Source organism: Perca fluviatilis, chromosome 4 (genome assembly GCF_010015445.1).
Source record: "Perca fluviatilis chromosome 4, GENO_Pfluv_1.0, whole genome shotgun sequence".
Lineage (NCBI taxonomy): Eukaryota > Metazoa > Chordata > Actinopteri > Perciformes > Percidae > Perca > Perca fluviatilis.
The window spans coordinates 15,445,635-15,467,529 of NC_053115.1; the positions used below are offsets into that span (position 1 = coordinate 15,445,635).

The window sequence follows — 21,895 nt, forward strand, 5'->3', positions numbered from 1 at the left end:
CTACATGTTCACGGTAAGAACTTAATGAGTTGATATTGTGTCAAGGCCCCTTGCTGTGAATTTGTTTTGGAGTTTACTTCCGCCATCTACTTATCATACCCATTGATCTAAATACAGATGAAGTATATAAATGAATAAAAATGGGATGTGTGGTAAAGAAAAGAATGGGTGGGGTTTATTGCATGGCAATAATTCAAATGTTGACAGTTAAATTGTCAAAGCACAATATGCTGAGATGACTTTTTATACATTATAAACATTTGTTGTGTTGTTTTTGTTGTTCTCTGTGACAAATCCATCCACTTACTCCTTGCAAAGCCTCGCAGATAGAATTTTCTAGTTCTACCAGGGAATGCAAACAAAGCAAAAAATAAAGCTGAAAAAGTGCAAACATTTGGAACATGAGCCAGTAGGAACTATTTCTACTCTCTCCATCAACATTAATGACTAATGGACTGATCCTGTATCCCCAAAAGCTAAACTCAGGTACCTAGCACATACAGTAGGCAACATTGAAGTGAATTTTTTGCTGGCCCATGGTTATCATTATGTAACAGTGCACCCAACACAGGCTACAGAATGCATTATGGTGTCTTACATCCTACTGTAGGTATACTGCAAACATTCTAAACTGTCGATGTGTGTCAAAAGATAATCCACAAATGACTGCCAGACTGGAAATGATTCAACATATGGGGCTCAGACTCATTGTTGTAACAGTAAAGTTGGAATACAATTATCAACTGCATCTCTCCAGGCTCCTCCAACAGATTAAATTTATCTCCCCAGTTGTTTGATGACCATGCTGTTTAATACAACATACTGTATTTGCCAGTCAAGTCACAGCTCACACAATCAAAAATCAGACAGTGTGTCCAACATTCATGGAGAAAATGACAAGGGCACAGACCTGGAAAGAAATCAGAAGAAATCCACAGGCAGACATAGATCCAACAGCCCAGTATCTTCGAGAAAAAAGCACAACCAACCAAAAGAGAGTCTGAATTGAAGTCCGATTCAAGTAACCCAACCTCAGCACAACCTCCAAGTCTCCTTCCACCAATGCTACATCAATTGATCTACCGTCAAGGTGATTCAAACCAGGATGCAATAGCAGTGCATGTAGCCTACACTTTACACTTAAGGCTGGGACAATCCCAAACACAGGCAGCAAAGCTGCCAAGCGAGGAAACAGCCCGATAATGTTGCAGATGTTGCTCAATGCTTTCGATGTCCACTAACTCACTAGGTCATTTGAGAATCACGGCATAAAACGCAACAATCTGACTAAAACATTTTGGTTTGAAAAAAACTGCTCGATTCACTCTTAAATCAATTACAGTGAGTTATATTAGCGCACGTAATCGGCACCAAATGCACGGAACCGTTTCGGTTCCGTTAAATCCGTTATGAGTCAAGTGAGTTCAGAAATACAAACTGATGGATGACAGCGAAAACTAAAAAGTCCGGCAGCCTCGTATGCCTCGCAAGGAAAAGACAAGCCAAGTGTCGCCGTCCGATTCAGCAGCGTTTAACAAAAAGGCTCCATATGCTTCGTCCTCTGTGCGGAGGAAAGACATCCAAATGCACCACGGCCCCCGTCCCGTCACCTGAAAAAATCTTCTATTGTGCTCTATGCACTGTGATGATGACCTGATGTCTGGTGGAGCTAACCGGACACCGCGGCGACACAGTAATAGTGAGGAGGAGGAGGAGGAAGAGGAGGAGGTGTAGGCTATAGTGCACTCAAATGGGCCAGTAAAGAAGTTAGCCTTCATCCTTCATTTCGGTGATGTCTTAATGTAACCATATGTGCCACTAAATGTAAGATGTCACCTCAGTCCAAGAATAGGTGAGCCCAACAGTCCCAAGTCCAACAGCATTATAACTTGGCAGCTAGGCCTATATTAAAGAGGCCCCTTACGGGTGGGTGCTATAGATACTTCATGCCTGAGTCGAGTCAATTTCAGATAAAGTTATGGTGTTCTGACTGGAAATGATGATAAGTTATGATAATTCAGTTTAACACGTTTTTCCTCAAAGGACAGCCTAGGGATTCGGGGGAAAGGTGGACATTATGAAGCATGGGACATTGGGCCACTGTAGCTACACAAATATAGACAACCTCTTCATTTCTAGGAGAACTTTCTCCCCGTGTGGGATGAAGACCACCCGCTCCCTGCTGCGTGTCGTGTCATAAATGTCCTGATAATTATTTGTTGTAACCTATGTGGTCCCCAGGAAAGTCCACTGCTTAACAGAGCCGCGCCGTTGTCCTATAGGGCCAAAGCCTAAAATACTGCAGTGTGGTTTATTGCTGCTATAGGCTCAAACCTACAAACTCATAGCAGGTCAGTTGAATGCACAAGCCATGCCCGGACAACACAATCCTGGCCTCATAGCACAGCAGCATAGCGCATCAGCATAACCCCAATTTCACACCAAAAGGGTGAAATTATTTACAGCAACAACAACAAAAAAAGAGAGAAACAAAAACAGCCTTAAGGCTGTACCACACCCGTATTGCTGGTAAAGGCGACATAGAGCCAGAGACTCCGTATGTGCAGGTTTATAGAGTAATAGGCTACCTTTACGGAGAAAATGTGTTTTTAATGGCTGAGACTGCGAAAGGGTGCCGCGGCCCCTTTGAGGACTGCCAAACTAAAGACGCACCTACCTCCTCACGCAATAGTCTTCAACGAGATTGCAAGAGGGAGGGGGCGCAGAGGTGGAGTGTGGGGGTGGGAAAAAAAAAACTATCATAGTTAATAAAAATAATGGTAGCTAGGAAATTGCTACCTAAAATGATTTTAGCAAGCGACGCATTATTGGTGCACTTGGAGCATGCTAGTTATTTTCGCCACTCAGAAGTTTGACGTGATCTCACTTAATAGCTACATCCCATATGCGTATGTTTCACATTCTGACACAGTTACATGTCATTCCATCCAGCGGCAGGCCAACACCCCAAATAACCTGCTGTCTCCCCGTTTTCTACCGCGTCGCGTTAGAAATCCATGTTTTCCCCTTCAAATCACATCTTCCCTTCTTCTAACTAGTAGGCTACCTCGCATACATATTTGTCCATGTACTGGCAAGGAGCCCTCCACAGACGCTAGGAAAAGATGCTGATAGAGGGACCGCTCTGCGGCACTGGGATGCAGTCAGTCGACAAAGTAGAACTGCGATCCATCCCACGACACGAAATACCAGACAAAGCAAAAAACAGATTGTCCACTTACTTTTTTCGCATTAACAGAAATCCAGACAGCTGTCACTGAACTGCAGATGTAGAAAAGAGTCGAGAGTAACTGCGGCTGTCGCCATATTGTTGCTGCTATCTTCCTTCCCAGTGCGTGCGGCTGCCCTGCATAATTGATGACTCTCAGCAAATTGTTAGGGAGTGTCGGTAAATGCCTTTAGCTTCAATAATGGACAAGAGACCGCAGCATCGCAAGCAGAAAAAAAAAAAAACTGTTCATGTAACAAGTCATTGATATTCTGGTTGGGATTGGCATTGCGACTGGCAACATATTTCTTTTCATCTTGATCTGAAAATAACTGTGTGATTGCATATTATTTTTAGAATCATACCTGGAAAATTAGCCTATAAGACACAGTAAAGAGACAACTCTGAGCAAATAATGAGACTTTATGTAACCAAGGCAATGGTACCTAAACATCTTGACCCATTCTTGAAATTAAAGTTTGATACAAAATTCACACTACACAGTGCACTTCTGACATCTAGGTGTATGACCAAAAATAATGAATTTAAAGTTAGTTTTATAACTTCACCTGATAAAGTTGTATTTATCATAAAGACCAGTGAGGCAGTTTAGTCAAGCTGATTGTTAATTATTGATTAAAACCAGCCTAGTTAAGTGGACCTACAAATCAATGACTTACACGTGACGTTTAGGTTGACCAAAATGCTTCCAAGCTTCGACCCTTACCATGGTAATCAACGTCCAAATTAGTGTTACTGAATATCGGCCAATAATGATCAGCAGGCGATCAATCGGGGCATCCCTAGACTAAGGTTGCTTTCACACCTAGCAGTTTGGTCCGTTCTAACCGAACTCTGGAGCATTTCGTTGCATAGTCTGGTATGTTTGGGGTGGTGGGAAAGCTCATTCAAACTCTGGTGTGGACCAAACAACCGAACTCTGGTCCGCTTGAAAATGGGGGTTGCGGTTCTCTTCCAAGTGCACTAGAGTTTGGTTCACTTTAGTTGAAAATGCAATCCGACCCAAATATAGGTAGTGAACAAAACGGGCCTGCAATTTCAACCTTGCACATTATTTACAGACTTAGCCTATGTGATTTAAAGATTGATAACTTTCAAATCAATAACCTATTATAACTCGGTCATCAGGGCCCGCCCTAGCTTTTACTTGCTGTCTTGTCAGCTTCTCATATTGGCCGCCTTCTTCTAAAATATTAGAAACACTAAAGCAAAACCATAAAACCTAAGACCAGAGCCTGAATTGGACCAAAAAAGGTGCCGGTACTAATTCAGCAGATGCATGACATGATCATCGCATGCTTCTTGGTAATATATCACTTAAAATGTGTTTTTGTATACATTTCATTTTCATTAGCCACTATGATGTGGGAAATGACATTATTATTATTATTATAGTTTTATTTGATTGAAGTTGACTGTGGTGTGCTACAATTTACTCGAGGAACTAGATTTACAACCTTTTTAAATGTAAGTGAACACCCAAATCAAGACTAGGCCTACATAAAATGTAGGCTCTAAAGGTCCAGTAATGAAATGTTCAGCTGTGATATGGTTGTGTGTAGAGTTCCTTTTGTATGAAAACATAGAACCAATTAAGAAACAGACATCAAAAGAGTAGCTTCTTATTGCATAAGTGCTTCAGGGGTGTAGAAGATTAATAGGGCTAGGTATCGAATTCAATCCTTTTTAGGCACCGACCGAATTGAAAAGTATCGAGTATCGAAAAATGCCTTGTCATTCAATACCCAATTTCAATACCTAAGGAGTCAATCTCATGAGCGTCAGTGATCCAATAAGCATGCACCGTGTTTTTACCGATATCTAATAATGCTTGTGATTGGCTATTTAGTGTTACACGTTGTAGAGGCATGCAGACATGAGACAAGGCTCACATAGTAGGAGCTGAAAAATAAATAAAAAGATTTGTGCCGTAATGTGTGTCATTTCTTTTTGTTTCATAAAATTGCCATCGAAAAAAGTATAGTTTAGGAACCGGTGTCAAAGTCACGGTATTGGTATCGGTACCAGTATCGGAAATCTTTGAACGATACCCAGCCCTAGTGAGCAGTCAGCAGCTGGCACGTGGCCCGGGTGACGAGAAGCGGAGCATGCAGAGCAATGTAACGCTGCGGCTTGCTGGCCTGGTGTGCGTGATTTGGTGACCGCCGGGTAAACAGAATTATGCTCCGGCCGTGGGCTGTGCACTGGATCAAGTGTTCTCCTGTGTTGGGCGGTGGCACAGCAGCCTACTCCAGCCATCAGGGTTTCAATAATATGTTTATCCAATACAATTATCCATGTTAACATCTCAGCGTTAAGAGCTGCTATGTGAGAGACGCAGTTACGCAGGTGTTTAGGGGTGCGTACCTACTCACTGCAGGAGGTGGCGGTACTCAGTAAGAAGTAACGGTACTCATGTGGACAAAAATCAGAAGCAAATAAATCAAAAATGCGACAATGTTGCAAATTCACCCGCGAATCAAGTCTACCGAACTAAAGGTGTGAAAGAGTCCTAAATCATATCAAGATCCATATTCTGGTATTTCCCAGTCCCATAAATGCATCTCCTACATGACTTTGCTTTAATTAATACAGTTCACTCTAGACAATGCTATCTTAAACAGACAATAAATAATTGTATATTTGTCGTTCAGCAGGCTGGGTGTGTATGCAATTTCTAGAGTGCTTTTGTTGTACCATAAATGTTCTATAATACTGTCTGTGTGTAGCAGGAGAAAGCTTTTTGTTTGTTTTCAGTTTTGAGAGTACAAACACATGTACACAATGCTCACATTCAGTCAATGAAAGAAATCACTTTCAATATATTGTGACCCTTTATCTAAAGCCTTCACCCTTCAAAATACAGGTTTGGAGGATTTTTAAAAGGAGCTGTTTTGAATTTGACCCAACAATGTCTCTATCTGGTGGAATCTTTAAGAACTGCAGCTTAAAGTCTACAGGAAATCAAAAGGCTGGCATGCATTTATATTCATTCAGCTACTCTGCATTTCAGTATAGTGAGCAATGGAAATCTAATAGAACTATAAATCGACAAAACTCTGTATGTGTGTGTGTGTGTGTGTGTGTGTGTGTGTGTGTGTGTGTGTGTGTGTGTGTGTGTGTGTGTGTGTGTGTGTGTGAGTGTGTGTCTGTTATCGTATAATATCTCGAGGAACCGTTCATCCGATCTGCTTCACACTTGACTTCCCCAATGAATTTGATTTTTGGAATTTGGAGCAGTTTGGACAATGTTAAATATTGGATATTAATATTACTTAAGGTAAAAAAGAGAGGCATCAGCACAATGTACTGAAATTTAATAGCGTCTGTTCAAGGTGGAGATTTAAACTCTAATATAATGCTGGATAGTTTAATAATAATGCATAATATTTTAATTGTGATATTTTGTGAGTAAAATCTGAATCTGCAACATTCTATGGTAAATGTAGTTGTACAATGTTTTCCTATGAAGTAGAAGTACAAAGTAAAGTAAGTCATTAGTATACAGTTAAGTTGCATATTAAGTGCGCTGAGGGCCTTCTGTAAGTTATTTCAGGGTGCAATTGTTCTAGAGAAAGCTGAAAGCAGCAATACAGGAGGCCAAGCAGTCTGCCATGTCCGTATTTGTCAATTAAAAATGTCACAGAGGTCAGGTGATATTAGTCTCATGCGAATCGGCATCTAGTGTTTTGGGGCACCGGTAGGATTCAATTTCATAGTACGCACAAGGACTGCCCGCCCGCAACACCATTCACACCATAGATATGCATTTACACGACCACTGGCGCAGCTGCGCTGCTTGAAATGTGCTATCTTTAGTATAGACAAAGATCCTCTCTACTAAAGATAGCAGTACACACTTCCCGTCTCCTGAAGGGGCGTGGCCTCGTTTGAACGTGTGTGATGGCTGAAAAGTTATATTTAAATAATTTGTTAATATGTTCTTTTGCTAACGTTAGATATTTACACAGCTAGAAGACATATTTAGCATCACGGACATTTGTTTCGTTCACTGTTGCCAGATCTCGCGAGAGTTTAGTCCTGAGCCAGAAACGGGTCCCAAACAAGGTTAATTTTCTCCTGATGTTTCAGTCTGAAAAAAATGCCATGTTGGTGTCAAAATGTTCTGGAGATATGTGTCTTGTGAAATATGGTTCCAATATTTACTTTAGTGACTACGGGGCGAAAGAATCGCTCATAATCTGTGTTCACGTTCACTTCTCCCATTGGAATCAATACACATGGACCGAGACATACTTGCATGGACCTGCCGCTAGTCTTCTAAAGAGGCGTGGCAGTGGCGGGGCCCACGTGACACAGTTACTGGACGTTAGTCCGAGTTGGGGCTTCTCGGTTCTAAACAAACCGTCTCTGGTGCTCTGGGAGGATTAAGTTCAGTTGGCATTTGACGCTCTGCTGTCACCACGGACGTTTGGGGCAGAAAAAATGGCTTTCCTAATGAAATGTTGCACATTAATCGTCAATGTGTTATGCTTGCCCCTTCATCTGATCGAAGCGGTCGGTCTCTATGAACTATACAAACGTGTCTTCCCAATTTGGTTATACCGGTTTTCTAAAACGTACAACAAGAAAATGTACGACAAGAAGAAGGAGCTGTTTCGCAGTCTCCCCGAGTTCAACAAGCCTGGCGGGCAGCTCACAATTTTGGAGATCGGCTGCGGCACCGGCGCAAATTTTGAGTTTTATCCGCCTGGTTGCAAGGTGATCTGCACTGACCCGAACCCTCATTTTCAGAAATATCTGAAGAAAAATATCGGCGAGAATGACCACCTCACCTTTGAGAGATTTGTGGTGGCATCGGGGGAGGACATGGGGTCAGTTGAGAGCGAATCGGTAGACGTTGTTGTCTGCACCCTGGTGCTCTGCTCTGTCAACAACATAACCCAAACTCTGCGAGAGGCGCGTCGCATACTGAGACCAGTAAGTTGTGTGACTCCTGAAATAACCCATTCGTCCAAAAAATTAATTCCCCATAAAATGCTGATTTGCAGCCATGTCCTACATTGATGCTACTGTTCCAATAAAGTGCAACTACTGGATCAATCATTTACCAGTGGACATTAATGACTAACTCACTAACCAAGAAGCAAAGCATTATTTTTCATTTATTTGCTTGAAATACAGATGCAAAACATGCAAAGCAGAGAAATGACCCCCCACACACACACACACATGCACCAGCCAATACTAATTATTATATCTTTAGATTGTTGCCACAGAATTTTCGCATTTTCGCATTATCTTTTATCAACCATATACCTTTGACCTGTGTGCCCAACATTACATATCTGAAACAAATATGGTGCCCTCATTAGGTATAATAGGCTACTTAGACACTCCATGTCAAGTTTCATTCAATATTCAACTTAAGTAAGTTTTTGTATTTGACTATTCAATAAAATGATTCTGAGTTTCAAACCGTAGGCCTTACAGGAAACATAATGTAACAAACATGTATTCATTATCTAACATGAGGAAAGAATGGAAACCCATTTCTTTCAGGTAGAAAAGTAAACATGCATCAGGTTGATGCAAAGTATATCTATTACTAGGGCTGGGCGATATGGAGAAAATCAAATATCACGATATTTTTGACCAAATACTTCAATATCAATACCGCAACGATATTGTAGGGTTGACTATTGGTGCTTTCACAAAATATTAACACAATGAGATTTTTGATAAATAATCATCTGTAATGTGGATATAATGGGTAAAGGCAAATAATAGAACAATTACAACAGTCTGGTAAGTTAAGAAAATGACATCACTTTACTGTAATGCAGCCTTTAAAACCAGTAAAAGACAACACTTTTGCCATATTACGATATTACGATATCCAAAATGTAAGACGATATCTAGTCTCATATCACGATATCAATATAATATCGATATATTGCCCAGCTCTATCTATAACAAATCTTTGCTTTGCAGGGTGGAGCCTTCTTTTTCCTAGAGCATGTTGTTGCAGATCCATCAACTTGGGCATACTTCTTCCAGCATGTTCTGCAGCCTCCATGGTACTATTTCGGTGATGGATGTGAGGTCACCCGGGAAACATGGAAACATGTGGAGGCAGCTGGATTCTCTGAACTCAAACTGAGACACATCGAAGCGCCACTTATGTTCATAGTCAAACCACACATCATGGGTTATGCTGTAAAATAGATTCTGTCTCATTAGCTTTGTCGTAAGCTTGCCTCACAACCAGTGCATGAATATGACAAGCAGTTAATGCCTCTCCTTGCCTTTTGTAATATGATTGAACACCAGTGATCGCCAGCCAATTTAATACTAATTTTATTTTTGTATTAAAAAAACTTTGGTCTTTGTGTTTTGTAAAGACACATTGACACCTTGATTAAAACCATTACATAGACAGCACACAATACTCACTTTGTATGCAGTTTAAGTGAAAAACATGTTTAATCTTCTATTCGTCATTTCCCATCTCCAAGTTTTTGCTGATAAATCAATATGATACTGCCATAGGGAATTTCTGCCATCAGTGTTTATGTGTGCTGCTGCTAGATTCATTTCATTGACATGACTGTTGTGTTAATAAAAACATATTTTTAGCTGTTATTAATAAGCCGATTGTGTTTTGTCTTAATGTTGGTGAGAAACAAGTTTAATTCTGCTGCATGATTATTGTTTTCTTATTAAACGAGTATTGTATGATATAGACAGGAAAGCAAAAGATTTGGGGGGAACTTGGACTTGTCTCACATTTCACTCATGCACAGTAGTGTATTTGCGCCATCGTGTGGTAAAAGTGCAACACAGACATTGTCTCTCAGGTATTAAGAGTGTAATCTTTTGATCTTGTAAAGTCACCTGCCTCAGCAAGGCGTTGTTTATCTCAGAAAAAAAATGAAGTCTTGTCCCATGAAATTATGCAGACTGCTTTGTTTTTTGTTGACTTTACCCTTACACGTAATGAAGATCACAGGCCTGTACGGTATGTACAAACGCGTGTTTCCCTTGCTTGCCTACAATATAACATTTTCATACAACGATAAAATGCACGAAACGAAGAGGGACCTTTTCCGAAACGTGGGTACATTTGCGAACACCGATGGTACTCTTCGCCTGCTGGAGATAGGCTGTGGCAGCGGGGCCAACTTCAAGTTTTACCCCCACGGCTGCACAGTGATCTGCACCGACCCCAACCCACACTTCGAGAAATACCTGCGGATGAGCATGGACGCAAACACGCATTTGACTTATGACACGTTTATAGTTACCTCTGGGGAGGACATGGAGGAGGTAAAGGATGAGTCACTGGACGTTGTTGTCGGCACCTTGGTTCTCTGTTCTGTCAGCAACGTGCAGCAGGTGTTGCAGGAGGTCCGACGCATCCTCAAAACAGTGAGTCTCCGTATGCTGCCTTCAAATGCTGTAGGAGATATTTGTATTAGTTTATTAGAACTGTCCTATTTTTTTTTTTATTACATTTCCCACATTCCAATGGCAGGCTGCACAATGTTCGTTTTTACTGTAAGACATTTGAATGATCATCACAGTCAGTTCAGAATGGCCAATTCACATCTATTGTTAACTTCTGAATCCCCATAAATCTGCCTCTCTTTCTGCTTCACAGTCCTAACTAACAAAAGCTAGGAAACAAATTGCAGGCACTACAGTTGCAAAGTTACAAGATCTGATTTGATTACAAATGTTTTTATTTGCTCTCCTACAGGGTGGTGCCTTCTACTTTTTGGAGCATGTTGTCTCAGATCCCTCCTCCTGGACATACTTCTTTCAGCATGTGTTTGAGCCTCTGTGGTACTATCTTGGAGATGGATGCATGGTTACCAGAGCAACATGGAAAGATCTAGAGGCAGCTGGTTTTTCTGAACTTCACCTAAAACATATTCAGGCTCCTGAGGTTACCCCAATGATAAGACCACATATCATGGGATATTCCATTAAATGAATGCAGGGGGGAATGAGCAGACTTTAGTGTGCCTCTTTTGAGCTTTTATATTATTTTCACTCTAAGCCCAGTCTTTATTTACTGAGAATATTTGTATTCACTGTTAACCTATAATTTAATCCTGATAATTTTATATATATATATATATATATATATATATATATATATATACCAACATTTTCATTGGTCCACTGCTAACATTGGTCCAAATTGAGACTGCAGGTTTCATATTACCAAACGCAATCTATCTGTACATTTTCATTTCCAATGATCAAAAATACTTGCCACACTGCAATTACTGAATGAAAATATATTTATTTACTTACAGAATCAGCAACATTTCATACACCATTTGTTCTTCTTCCCCACCCCTCCCAAGATGTACATAATAAATATTACCTGGACACTGTGCTTTTTTTCCCTGATTGTCTAAGTAACTGCCAAGAAACAACCAAACAGACCACACTCAAAAAAATAAGGAATGACAATTGTAACATCTCCTTATAGGGAAATGAGGGGAATTGCTGGTTCACAATATAAACAGGAATTATGTCTGTGTGGTTTTTATACAGTCAAAATTCTGCTGATGCTGTTAGATTAAATAAAATTCCAACAGCAACATTTTTAAAAACACAAGAAAAAAGGAAAGGGATACATTTACAAACTGAGACTCAAAGTTAAAGCTCACAATTTCAAACCTCCCAGTATTAAAAATGTACACAACTATAAATGTTATAGCATTAGCAAATTTAAAAAAAAACAAAAAAAAAACAGCAGGTGGTAAAATGGCCAATTTATTTTTGTTAGTCCAGTATACCTTACTGCCATTACAAGTCACTTTTATATCAAACAGAGTAAAAAAAAAATGGAGACTCTCAGCCTGAAATGAAGTGTTCCCAGAAACCCCGTTTATGTCCAAATGGCTGAGCTGTGCTGCTCCCACATTATGTCCCAATCCTCAACTTCTATTCAAACAGGTTATCCTGTTTTAACACAATAAAGGTCCTTTAATGTTTTGAGTTCTTCGATCAGGGTCTTGTTTTGGTTTTCAAGAACAGCTACACGGTTTTCGAGGCATTTAACATATTCCTTTTTCTTCCGTCGACATTCACGGGCTGCCTCTCTACAAGAGGGACAAAAATTTGCAGTTAGTCCAACTAAAATATTATGCAATGACTGCACATACAGTGAGTGCATCACAATGTACAGCGTTGTCACTACTTTAACATAAAATTACATATATCAAAGCTACAGCTGTATCAGGGAAATATGTGCAAGTAACAAATGTACAAGAAATGAACAAGATACTTAACTATTAATTAGGAAAAGTTTTCCTGTTTTTAAGCTCTCCATAATTTCAGTAATGGCACTACTGCATCATCACAAAACCTTTTTTTCTTCTTCTGTTTTTCTCCTGTTACCATTCTCCTATGCATTGTTCACTACATAAGATAGATCGGCATGTTGCCATTCTTTCAACTCTCACAAGCTAATTAATGACCTTTCAAACACACCTCAGACAAAACGCACAAGGCAGAGCAGTGTTCTAGATTTCTATGAGAAAATAATTTACTTATCAAGTGGAGAGCAGAACATGCATCCTTCATTACTACAGCAATGAGAGCATCAATTAGTCAAGACAGCTCTTTCTTTTAGTGTATCCATCTATGTTTATTTTATTTATTATTTTATTTGCCGTTGATAGTTTCAACGTAGACAAATACTGTTTGACTGTCTTTGTCCAGAATGTCCGGGAGATTTGACATTTTTCTGACTTTCACTTCTCTATACAAAACCCAGAAATACACTGTACACTTACCTGTTTTTTGCAAGCCTTATTTCCCTCTTCATTGTTGGGTCATCACTCTTGCCCTGAGATATTCCCATAGGGGAGGTCATAACTACAGTTTGAGGCATGGAGCTGGATGTGGGCGCAGTGCGGATCTGGTATGTTTGTACCTCTCCTCCAGCACCTGTCAAAAGATGACAGCAGGGGTCACGACAGCTCTGCCACACAGCATGTACCACTTGAGAGATCTCACTTGTGAAGTTTAGATGGTAATGTGTCATTTGTTAGCAATACCAACCAAAAACCAACAATTTTATAGCCTTATTACTACTTTTCTGGTGTCAATAATACTGAAAAATGTGTTAACCTGTGTGAATGAAAATCCATGAACTAGTTTACCTAAGGACAGGCTTTTAAAAATGCTAACTGTTGATAGTAATTACACTCTAATCAAATCATCCCTTTTGGAAGAAAGGCACATTAAAGTAAAGCCACATTCCAATTGCAATAGCACTGTGTCAAAACTATGGAGGAGCTGTGTTGATGTGGGCAAGTTAAAAACCAGCGAGCAGATTAAATATGAAGTCACAAAGACAACACACAACAGTGCATGATACTGCGTGATTTTACAACTGTATTTTTTGACTCCGTGCTATCGTCTGTCTGAACGCCTTACACATTTTGGCCCCCTGCTGGAATCTCCTTATGAAAAGCGACTACGTTAGCAGGTCAAATTGGCTTAGAAAACTTAGAAATTCAGATGCATTTTCTTCGAATATGCCATGTTTTGCTCACCTTGTACAACAACCTGGTTGCTAGGCACCAGTATCTGCTGGCCATCAGATGTCTGTGCATACTGAAGGATGGTGGTGTTCTGCTGGGCTCCACCAGAGTTGGCCATGGTGACAGCCTGTAGCCCCTGAATGGCTTCAGACCCCGAAGTTGCCAGCTGGATTGTGCCATTAGCTGCTATGGTAACTAGATAATCACACAGATGGCATCAGAATTGTAAAAATCACATTTCACCTGGCTAGGCTGACATTGTAGATACTAGAGAGCACTCTATTTTTTTAAACCAAACAAAAAAAAAAAAAAAAAAAAACATACAGACTTTTGGGGAATTTCACCCATTATCTTACAATAACTTTTGTGGTATACAGTTCTGTCTGGTAAGCATACTAACACAAAAGCATACAGTAATATTAAATAATTGTAATTATCCCCAATTTTCTTTTGTAGAAATCCAATGTTTTTTTATTAATTCCTACAAATTCATAACATTTGAAAACAAATTCTTTGGGGCCCACTCTTTTTCATGCAAGTACTATTGAAGGGAGAAGTTCGTACTGTACTGGCCGGTGCTGGTCTGGTAGATTTGGGTGGTGGGTACTGTAACTCCAGTCGATACCATGCTGTTATCCTTTCCCTCAATGTGCGTCACTTCCTCAGATGAAAGTTCATTTAGGATTTTTCTACAAGGTGAGATGAGGAGGGTCACATGTATTAATCTCATAGGACTGTTTGGGTGTTGAGCTTTGCTTGTGTTTTTTTTTTTTTTTTTTACCTGTATGAAGGCCGTCTCGCCAGTATTTCTCTGGTCTTATGCGCTGCAGCTCCACTGTCTGATGAGTCTTGTGAATCGTCACTATCTGAATCCAGGGCCTTGAAAGAGGGAGGTGGATTAACAAAGTGCACAATGCATAATTGTATAAATGGCATAGTGAAGGTTTGTAAAAAGAAACTAAAGAGATTCATTTAACATAGGATGTCATCTAGAAACAATGATTACAGTGTCAAGAAAACCAGGTAGTCTCACCTGTGCAGTCTGCATCTGAGGGGACTGAATGACTGACGACTGTGCAGACTGGATCACTCCTTGGACCTGAAACTGACCCCCTGGCAGCTGTAAAACTGCCACAGAGCCACCACCCAGTGACATCTACAAAAACACAAACACAATTTTATATTCACAAACAACAACATATTTATAATGGCAATTGTGCGCAAAACAAATAAATAAACAAATAAATAAGCAAGTTCAGAAGCTCATTAAGACATTCGTATCAAAAGAATTGCTTAAAAGGGTCATAATTTCACCCGAATTACACAAAACACGTTTTGGCATCAAGCCATGGAGACGGTTTTGGTTTTATGTGCTTAGAATTGAGATATCGACCACTGACCATAATACACCACAATACAATGGAGGTGAATGGAATTTCGCTCATGTTCCTAACAGTTGCCCTTGTTACTGTGGATTAGACCGCACTGTGAATGGTTTCCGTGGGATCTATGTTCTACTGAAGCAATAGTCAGTGACGGCTGTCCGTTATCTTGAGTAACGAAGCCATTGTTTTTGCAAAGACAAGTTAATAGTTTTTTTTTTGTGGGCTGAACTCTTGAAGATGGATATCTCATAAAACCAAAACTATCTGCATGACTAGATATCATCAAGGGATCTATGGAAAATGTGTAATTTGGGTGAATTGATCATTTAAAATCTACTTTAAAAAACCTACTCACTATATCCTTTCATCTAGCCTAAAAGAACACATATTGGGTCTCGCAGCAATATGACTGAGTATGTGGTTATGTGTTTTTTTTCTCCCTATTTTCCCATGCACTGGTGTCTAACTGACTAATGTTAACAAAGAGCTTTGAAACTGGTCCAGTTTTGAGTTAAAACGCTGTAACCGGCAGCAGCAAACCGAGATGTAATATAATCAAATGGGGCAGATGTGTATCGTCAATTTCGTCCACTAAAAGTGCTGTTTTTGCCACTGACATGCTCAGATTATTATTCTAAAGGCGGTTTTATGGTTGTACATAGGCTCTGTGCAGAGCCTACTCCATAGCCTACATAAGTGGCCTACGCCGTTGTGAGGATTTATGCTTGTGCTTATACAACGGTCTTATCAGATGCTATGAACTCAGACAGGAACTTAAGACTCCATCAAGCAGACTAGTCACACTAAATCCTGGATTTAATACTCCCTACCTTTATTACTAAATTGACAGATAGACTGTTTAGATGTGTGTGTAGATTTGTTAATAGACATTTCTGTTTAACACTTAATATAACATTCAACTGTTCTTCAATTATCTACCCCAACGTCGACACAACAATGAAAAACACACAAATACTGTAAATAAGTATGGGCCCGTTCTGTCTTACAAACCCAGTTGCTAGATTTGGTGGTCCCGTCTCTTATCGGTATATATTGAACATGTTTTATATTGATATTGATCAACTGTCTATCACGATACGATAAATTATTGAATTATTGCCCAGGCCTACTGGATAGTGAGAATAAGCACTATGACAACTTCAAATTTTGTCAATTTCTTTATACGATTACTTTATACAATGCCATTTTTTAAGATATGGTTTCAATTCCAATGTTCTTTCTCAAACTTTGCTGTTAAAGGCTGAAAAAAAGAGCTATGTGAAATCTTTTTAGTCCACGATCAAAATTACTCTCCTCTTGGATCCATTTTACACATTAATAAACACCAATCTTAAGACCTTATAGTGTGCTTTCAGCATGGAATTCATTAACTAAGCGGACTAATGTTATTAGCAGTGCAAGAGCTAAGGTGGCAACATAAAATGTCAGTAATATGAGTTTTTAATGGTATTTTGAAAGGGATCTATTAGTTACCTGTTGGGCTATCTGTGAGAACTGAGAGGGTGTGATGGTAGCGGTCTGTAACTCAGTGCCATTGCTGCCCTGCTGTACTTCTTCCATAGTAACTGGGAACAAATAAATCAATATTACTGTTTTACAATGACGCTAATGTAACAACAATTGTCTGTGGCGGGGTGTCAGTCTGTATGCTGTACTCCGCTGTGCCCTATTTGTTGATTGAAGTTAACAACTCTTCCCGACAAATGTGAAACGGATCAAAGCGATATCAAACCACAGTTTAATACTTTGGCTAACCATTTCTGCTAAAGTTAAAAAGATGAGGTTAAGCGAACTAAAAAACGACTTCCTCTTTGGAACAATCGTGTTGCAACTATCGTTAACGTTAACATGGAGTTACGGAACACAGCTAGGCCCAACGGTCAACTCTGTTAACTTGTTACCCTAATGATTTAAATGCAAAGGTTTACGTTTAAGTGGGCGACTTCATCCTAGGCAAACGTCTAACGTTAGCTGAAAGCCGAAATCTAAAGTTATCCTTTCTGTTATTACTGCTAGAATGTTCGACCTCACCAACGTTACCGTTGCTAGTTAACGGTAGCTAACGTTCAGTTAAACGGACGTTAACCATTTTAAACGGTTAAAAACAACAGTTTTAGAGCTACAAGCGGGGCAAGTTTTGTTACTCTGGTTCCCAGGATGGATGAGCTTTTGTCTCAATGAGCAAATATGTGTAACTCTGTCACTGGCACGCAAGTTACCGCGTCAATAGACGTCAGCGATACGAGGAGCCATTAAGCTAACTACACCTTCCCTTTTCGTAGAACGACGAGGAGTTGACGAAGCAACAGCCGCCATTACTGTCACAGCGGAGCAGACAGCCAGACGAGGACAAAACTACCGCTCAGCCAGCCAAAATTTACCTTTTCAAGGGCCGCGTAACTGTTCTTGTTCACAGCGTGGACTTCGTGCAATTCGTGTGTATACTTTGACACAAGAAATACCTTGAGAAGTTATTTAGCAGCAATGGCTAACAGCTAAAAATACAAAGATGTCAGCTAAAAAAAAATTAGCAGACCACTTTTTTTCCCAAAGGAAATGGGCGGTGCTGTTTGGCAAAGACGCATTACGTAATAGTTTCTTTAGGCCTTGTGATTGGTGAAAAGAGTTTGGGCAACTGGTACATACAAAAGAACAAAAGTCCAATATGTTACCCTTTTTATAGCTACTATCTGTGTTTGTTACATACAATACAGAGTGCTTTGCTGAAGTATTCTTGCAACAACCCGCCAGAACATTAAAATGCTGCTGCTTACACAGTGATGCATCAGCAATAATGTAACACTCTGACAGGGGTCATTCTGCAATAGCAAATACTTGTACTTTAATACTGTAAGTAGACCTACATTTACTGATAGTCCATCTATGTAATTAAAAGTATGAATCATTTTACTTTTTTCACATTGAGATAGTAGTATTTCCACAGATTTTTGGATCACGGATTGTGCCCTCTTGTGTTTGGTCATCTCTTTTTTTAAACCAGTACAGTGCCAATCCTTTAACAAATCATGGTGTAATTGTTTTAAAATTCAGACTCATGTTTCCCATCTTCCAGGTAGCTGTCGGTTTTCTATTCATTTTTGTATCGTATGAAAATTCATTTGCAGAGATTTGATAAACATTTGGCACTCTGAAGTTGGGCTTCCTCCCTTTACTTCAAAAGGAAGTTATTTCATAGAGTGTTGGCCTTTTCAGCAAGCCATTCACAGAGGTTTTGTGACCGAAAACATCCTTTCTGTCCATTATGATAAATTCTCAAACATGGATGCAATAATAAAGTCTATTCTTTAAGTTCAATTTCAATCACTGTTACATCATTACTAAACCCATGAATATATCAGGACATCTGAAATGATTAAATGCCTTTGTTTATTCTGTATAACCTTACATAAAGTATAAAACACAGTACAACAAACCAAAATAGAAAATAAGTGAGAGAAATGGGAAGGGGTGTACCACCTTGATTTCTTAACTATGTGAGTTAAAACACCTCCCTAACATTAAAGATTCATCAGTGGATCACGCTCTCACGGAGCAGTTCAGAATTCACAAAATAATTAATATACAACATACCAAGAGTGCATACACAAAATATTGATAGAACAACTCGAGAGAGATTAATACAGTCACTACTGGTTAAATTTCATCAGTCCTCTGCTCTTAGTTATTACAAAATGTTTAAGCATTATGTTTATTTCACCAGACTGTGCAAGCTTTGCAATTAAATTGCACTGTCATTGGGATTGCATAGTGTGTAAGAACTCTGATAGAGAAAAAGAGCGGAAACCAAAGGAAGCCCTTGTAGACTTCCCAGCGAAGCAGGTAAATGGTCGATGGACACTGGTCGTCAGTAACCCCTCTTTTTAAACATTAAATCTGCCTTAATCACAAGGAGATTTGTTTTGACAAAAAAAAAATCTACATTTTATGGGTATTATTCACAGATTGCACCAAGGGACCACCTGGTCCATCCCTGTGTTATGAGTTTTGTTCCCTGAATATACAATTTCATACATATCTCCTCCACTTGTGCCTCAAGCTGATTTCTTCTTGTGCTTGGCTGAATCATGCAAACATTCTACTGCAAACAAAGGATGCAATGTTAAAGCTAAGATGAAGTGCTATTAGTCTTTTCTCTAGGTGGACTTATACTGGGCAAAAGCAAATGTCAAGCATTATATTTCTAAAATTAGTAACATGTTTAATGTAACATGAAATAGGCATAGTTAGGAGACACCTACTGTAAGTACCACCAGTGCAAAGTGCAGTAATTTAATGGATCATATTCCTGTTTACCTTAAAATGATTTAAAATGTTGTTTGGCTTGATTGAATGTTATAATGACACAATTGTAAAAGTCAAAAAATAACAAGGAAAACTATTTACATGTTGACATTAAGTGTTCATCACTGAAATACAGTAAAATCCAGTACAAAGAGCCTATAAATAATGGCAAGGAGCACAAGGAAAGCACAAGATTACAGGAAACCAAATACACTTTGCAAATACATCTTGATGCAAATATATATTTTTTCTGCTTACCCTTTTTTATACAATTACTTTACTTGCCAATCAAGGATGTTTCAGATGTGGCTCAGCTTTGCAACTGCATTTACAAGTGCTTTTAAATCCAGTGACTGAACACATAAATTAATCCAGATACATGATGACTTGTCTCTATTGACTACAGATTTAAAGTACCAACAACAATCCTGTTGGAATTCAAAGTAATTCTTTACAAAGTTGCACAAAGACAAAACACAGTTTGAATGAACTTTGAGTGTGAAGATGAAAAGGAAAGGGCCAAACTCTCAAACACTTGCTCTATTATGCAATACAAAACTAAGAGGATTATGGCTGTTTAGCAATACAAAGTACAATGGCAATGGATATTAGATGAACAGTTGTGGGCCTAATTTAAAAAAAAAAAAAAATGTTTTTACCAAATAACCTGGTAGCAGCCAGTTTCTTTTCTTCTTCTTTTTCTCAATGGCCGACAGGAAAGTTCCCTGACTTTAACAGTGATAGCCCTCCCGGTAAACTCTCAAAGCTCCTCAAGCAAGAATCCTCAGAATAATATATTCTCCTGAACCATTAATTATAATGCCTCATTGTTATAATAAAATAGACAATTTTTGAGAAAGTGCAATGTTATATCTATCCTGACTAACAATGCTTTAAAGTTAATTATCTTAACTCTCCATTTTACAACTAATATTCCATTTCAAAAGTACTGTCAAAACTGTTAAATCTTATTTACAATCCTCTCTCTGCTACAATTATCATCCCTCAGCTGGATTAACTATCCATAAACCATCAACTGAGAGTGACTAGTCAAGCATTTGTACATTTATACAATTGAAAATATTTATACAGTAACGTACAGTATCTAAAATACAACAGGCCTTTATAGGTACAGTACAGAATATGGCCTCTTTCCTCTTTTTTTTTGATCCCTTTGGATATCTGTCAGGATTTCCATTACTAGTCAAAAGCAAAGGACAATAAAACAGCTATTAGTAACAGATTCATTAAAAATTAAGATAGGAATGTATGGCTGAAGTTTTCAATAAGGCAGGAAATATATTTGGGCAGGAAAGTTGTGAGAATGTATTTGGCTTCATTATCATGGGTCAAAATAAACTTTCTAAATAATGCACACAGACCGAGACTGGCTACGTGTTTAATGGTTTGCTTTCATCTGCCCTCTTTTATTTGCCCATGTCAGCGAGAAATGACAAGGGCTCAGTGCATGCGTTTGTGTGCGTTTGTTTAAAAGCTGCATGTAAAAAATATTTCAAGTTGTTGATCTAAGTTTAGTAGCTCTTGGAATCTGTGTAGACACAGAAGGGAAATTGCTTTAAGAGGTTTGTGGTAGGTACAGAATAAGACAGTGGGTTTTCACAAAGACATTAATATATAATTCAATTCAAAAGTGGTCCTGTTGTATGTGTTTTTTCGCCCTTTCCCGAAAAAAATGCAACAGGGGGCTTTTTTCTCGTTGCCATATGTAGTACATGTTGCTTCTGTCCCATTTGCAAAATTATATTAATGAAACACAGTGAAGAACTCCAAACATGGCAGGTCCAATCACAGACATGCAGTGGCCAAGATATGCTGGTGTCACACAGGGCTGGGTGGCAGTACATGGGGTTCATGCTCTCCTTTTCACCCTCGGCCAGAGCCGTGAAGTGCTAAGATGATGGTGCAGACGCATCCAGACTGTGGATGATGGCTGAATAAGACCAGACCACCACAACCTCTTTACATATTGTAAGCAACATAGATGGGATCCAGCTGGTCAGCGAGGAAAGAGTCACGAAGGTGCATGCGTTGCTTCTCTCCCCTGGAGTTGATGGGTATAACCCCAGGGTCCACAATAACCACTACACCCACGATGAGGTGGTGCTCCTCCAGGACCACGTTGGTTATCAGAGGCACCAGGTCCAGCGCATCCTGCTCTGAACCACACAGCTCTGACACCACCACCAGCAGGTTGGTCCACGTAAACACAGCACTGGGAGGAGCGAGAACCCAAAAGCAATGTTTAAAGGAATAGTTGGACCTTTTGGGAAATATGCTTAGCTTTCTTCACAGTGTAATTAAATGTATGTATCACAATATGCTTTTGTTTGCCATAGGAGCAGATTGCATTTTAGAAGTGGAGATTGCCAATTTTATGAAACAAA

The 21,895-nt window shown here is 39.3% G+C and overlaps 5 protein-coding genes across 18 annotated transcripts in view; 2 read left to right on the top strand and 3 right to left on the bottom strand.

Moving 5' to 3' along the window:
• scn8ab (sodium channel, voltage gated, type VIII, alpha subunit b) overlaps window positions 1-3,374 on the bottom strand; it is a 57,139-nt gene extending 53,765 nt beyond the window's left edge. For 7 of the 8 annotated variants that reach the window (XM_039797380.1, XM_039797378.1, XM_039797377.1 and 4 more), the window contains exon 1: window positions 3,243-3,374. The gene's annotated coding sequence lies outside the window, so the exon portion shown is untranslated. Of the gene's footprint in view, window positions 1-910; window positions 929-3,242 lie in introns of those variants that run through there. The other variant, XM_039797375.1, reaches the window with a different exon arrangement.
• Window positions 3,375-7,558: 4,184 nt separating this feature from the next.
• LOC120556644 (methyltransferase-like protein 7A) lies at window positions 7,559-9,856 on the top strand. The gene is made up of 2 exons (XM_039796279.1): window positions 7,559-8,191; window positions 9,206-9,856. Exons 1-2 carry the CDS (start codon window positions 7,697-7,699, stop codon window positions 9,437-9,439), a joined length of 729 nt encoding a protein of 242 aa, XP_039652213.1. The 5' UTR covers window positions 7,559-7,696; the 3' UTR covers window positions 9,440-9,856.
• Window positions 9,857-9,972: 116 nt separating this feature from the next.
• Window positions 9,973-11,330, top strand: LOC120556642 (methyltransferase-like protein 7A). The gene is made up of 2 exons (XM_039796278.1): window positions 9,973-10,642; window positions 10,974-11,330. The coding sequence occupies exons 1-2, from the start codon at window positions 10,145-10,147 to the stop codon at window positions 11,208-11,210; spliced, it is 735 nt and encodes a 244-aa protein (XP_039652212.1). The 5' UTR covers window positions 9,973-10,144; the 3' UTR covers window positions 11,211-11,330.
• Window positions 11,331-11,509: 179 nt separating this feature from the next.
• atf1 (activating transcription factor 1) lies at window positions 11,510-17,748 on the bottom strand. 3 transcript variants are annotated; one of them, XM_039799043.1, is made up of 8 exons: window positions 17,408-17,426; window positions 16,662-16,753; window positions 14,816-14,938; window positions 14,564-14,661; window positions 14,347-14,471; window positions 13,795-13,977; window positions 13,030-13,183; window positions 11,510-12,333 (listed from the first exon to the last, which is right to left on the bottom strand). In XM_039799043.1, exons 2-8 carry the CDS (start codon window positions 16,746-16,748, stop codon window positions 12,189-12,191), a joined length of 915 nt encoding a protein of 304 aa, XP_039654977.1. In that variant the 5' UTR covers window positions 16,749-16,753; window positions 17,408-17,426; the 3' UTR covers window positions 11,510-12,188. The 3 variants fall into 3 exon arrangements, with proteins under 3 accessions (XP_039654977.1, XP_039654979.1, XP_039654976.1); XM_039799042.1 differs by lacking the exon at window positions 17,408-17,426 and adding an exon at window positions 17,570-17,747 and having other exon boundaries at window positions 11,989-12,333; XM_039799045.1 differs by lacking the exons at window positions 16,662-16,753; window positions 17,408-17,426 and adding an exon at window positions 17,570-17,748.
• Window positions 17,749-18,556: 808 nt separating this feature from the next.
• Window positions 18,557-21,895, bottom strand: part of dip2bb (disco-interacting protein 2 homolog Bb) — a 44,211-nt gene continuing 40,872 nt past the window's right edge. For all 5 annotated transcript variants that reach the window (XM_039797841.1, XM_039797839.1, XM_039797842.1 and 2 more), the window contains one exon: window positions 18,557-21,723. In XM_039797841.1, coding sequence (XP_039653775.1) covers window positions 21,471-21,723 — 253 coding nt within the window. In that variant the 3' untranslated portion in view covers window positions 18,557-21,470. The remainder of the gene's footprint in view (window positions 21,724-21,895) is intronic.

What these genes read in the sequence shown, in the direction of transcription:
- LOC120556644 (XM_039796279.1), top strand. Translation starts at nt 7,697, where the DNA reads ATGGCTTTCCTAATGAAATGTTGCACATTAATCGTCAATGTGTTATGC. An exon ending in CGCGTCGCATACTGAGACCA is followed by an intron (nt 8,192 to 9,205) that starts GTAAGTTGTGTG and finishes TTTGCTTTGCAG; the next exon opens with GGTGGAGCCTTCTTTTTCCT.
- LOC120556642 (XM_039796278.1), top strand. Translation starts at nt 10,145, where the DNA reads ATGAAGTCTTGTCCCATGAAATTATGCAGACTGCTTTGTTTTTTGTTG. An exon ending in TCCGACGCATCCTCAAAACA is followed by an intron (nt 10,643 to 10,973) that starts GTGAGTCTCCGT and finishes GCTCTCCTACAG; the next exon opens with GGTGGTGCCTTCTACTTTTT.
- atf1 (XM_039799043.1), bottom strand. Translation starts at nt 16,748, where the DNA reads ATGGAAGAAGTACAGCAGGGCAGCAATGGCACTGAGTTACAGACCGCT. An exon ending in CAACCAGGTTGTTGTACAAG is followed by an intron (nt 13,184 to 13,794) that starts GTGAGCAAAACA and finishes ATCTTTTGACAG; the next exon opens with GTGCTGGAGGAGAGGTACAA. An exon ending in ATAAGGCTTGCAAAAAACAG is followed by an intron (nt 12,334 to 13,029) that starts GTAAGTGTACAG and finishes TCCCTCTTGTAG; the next exon opens with AGAGGCAGCCCGTGAATGTC.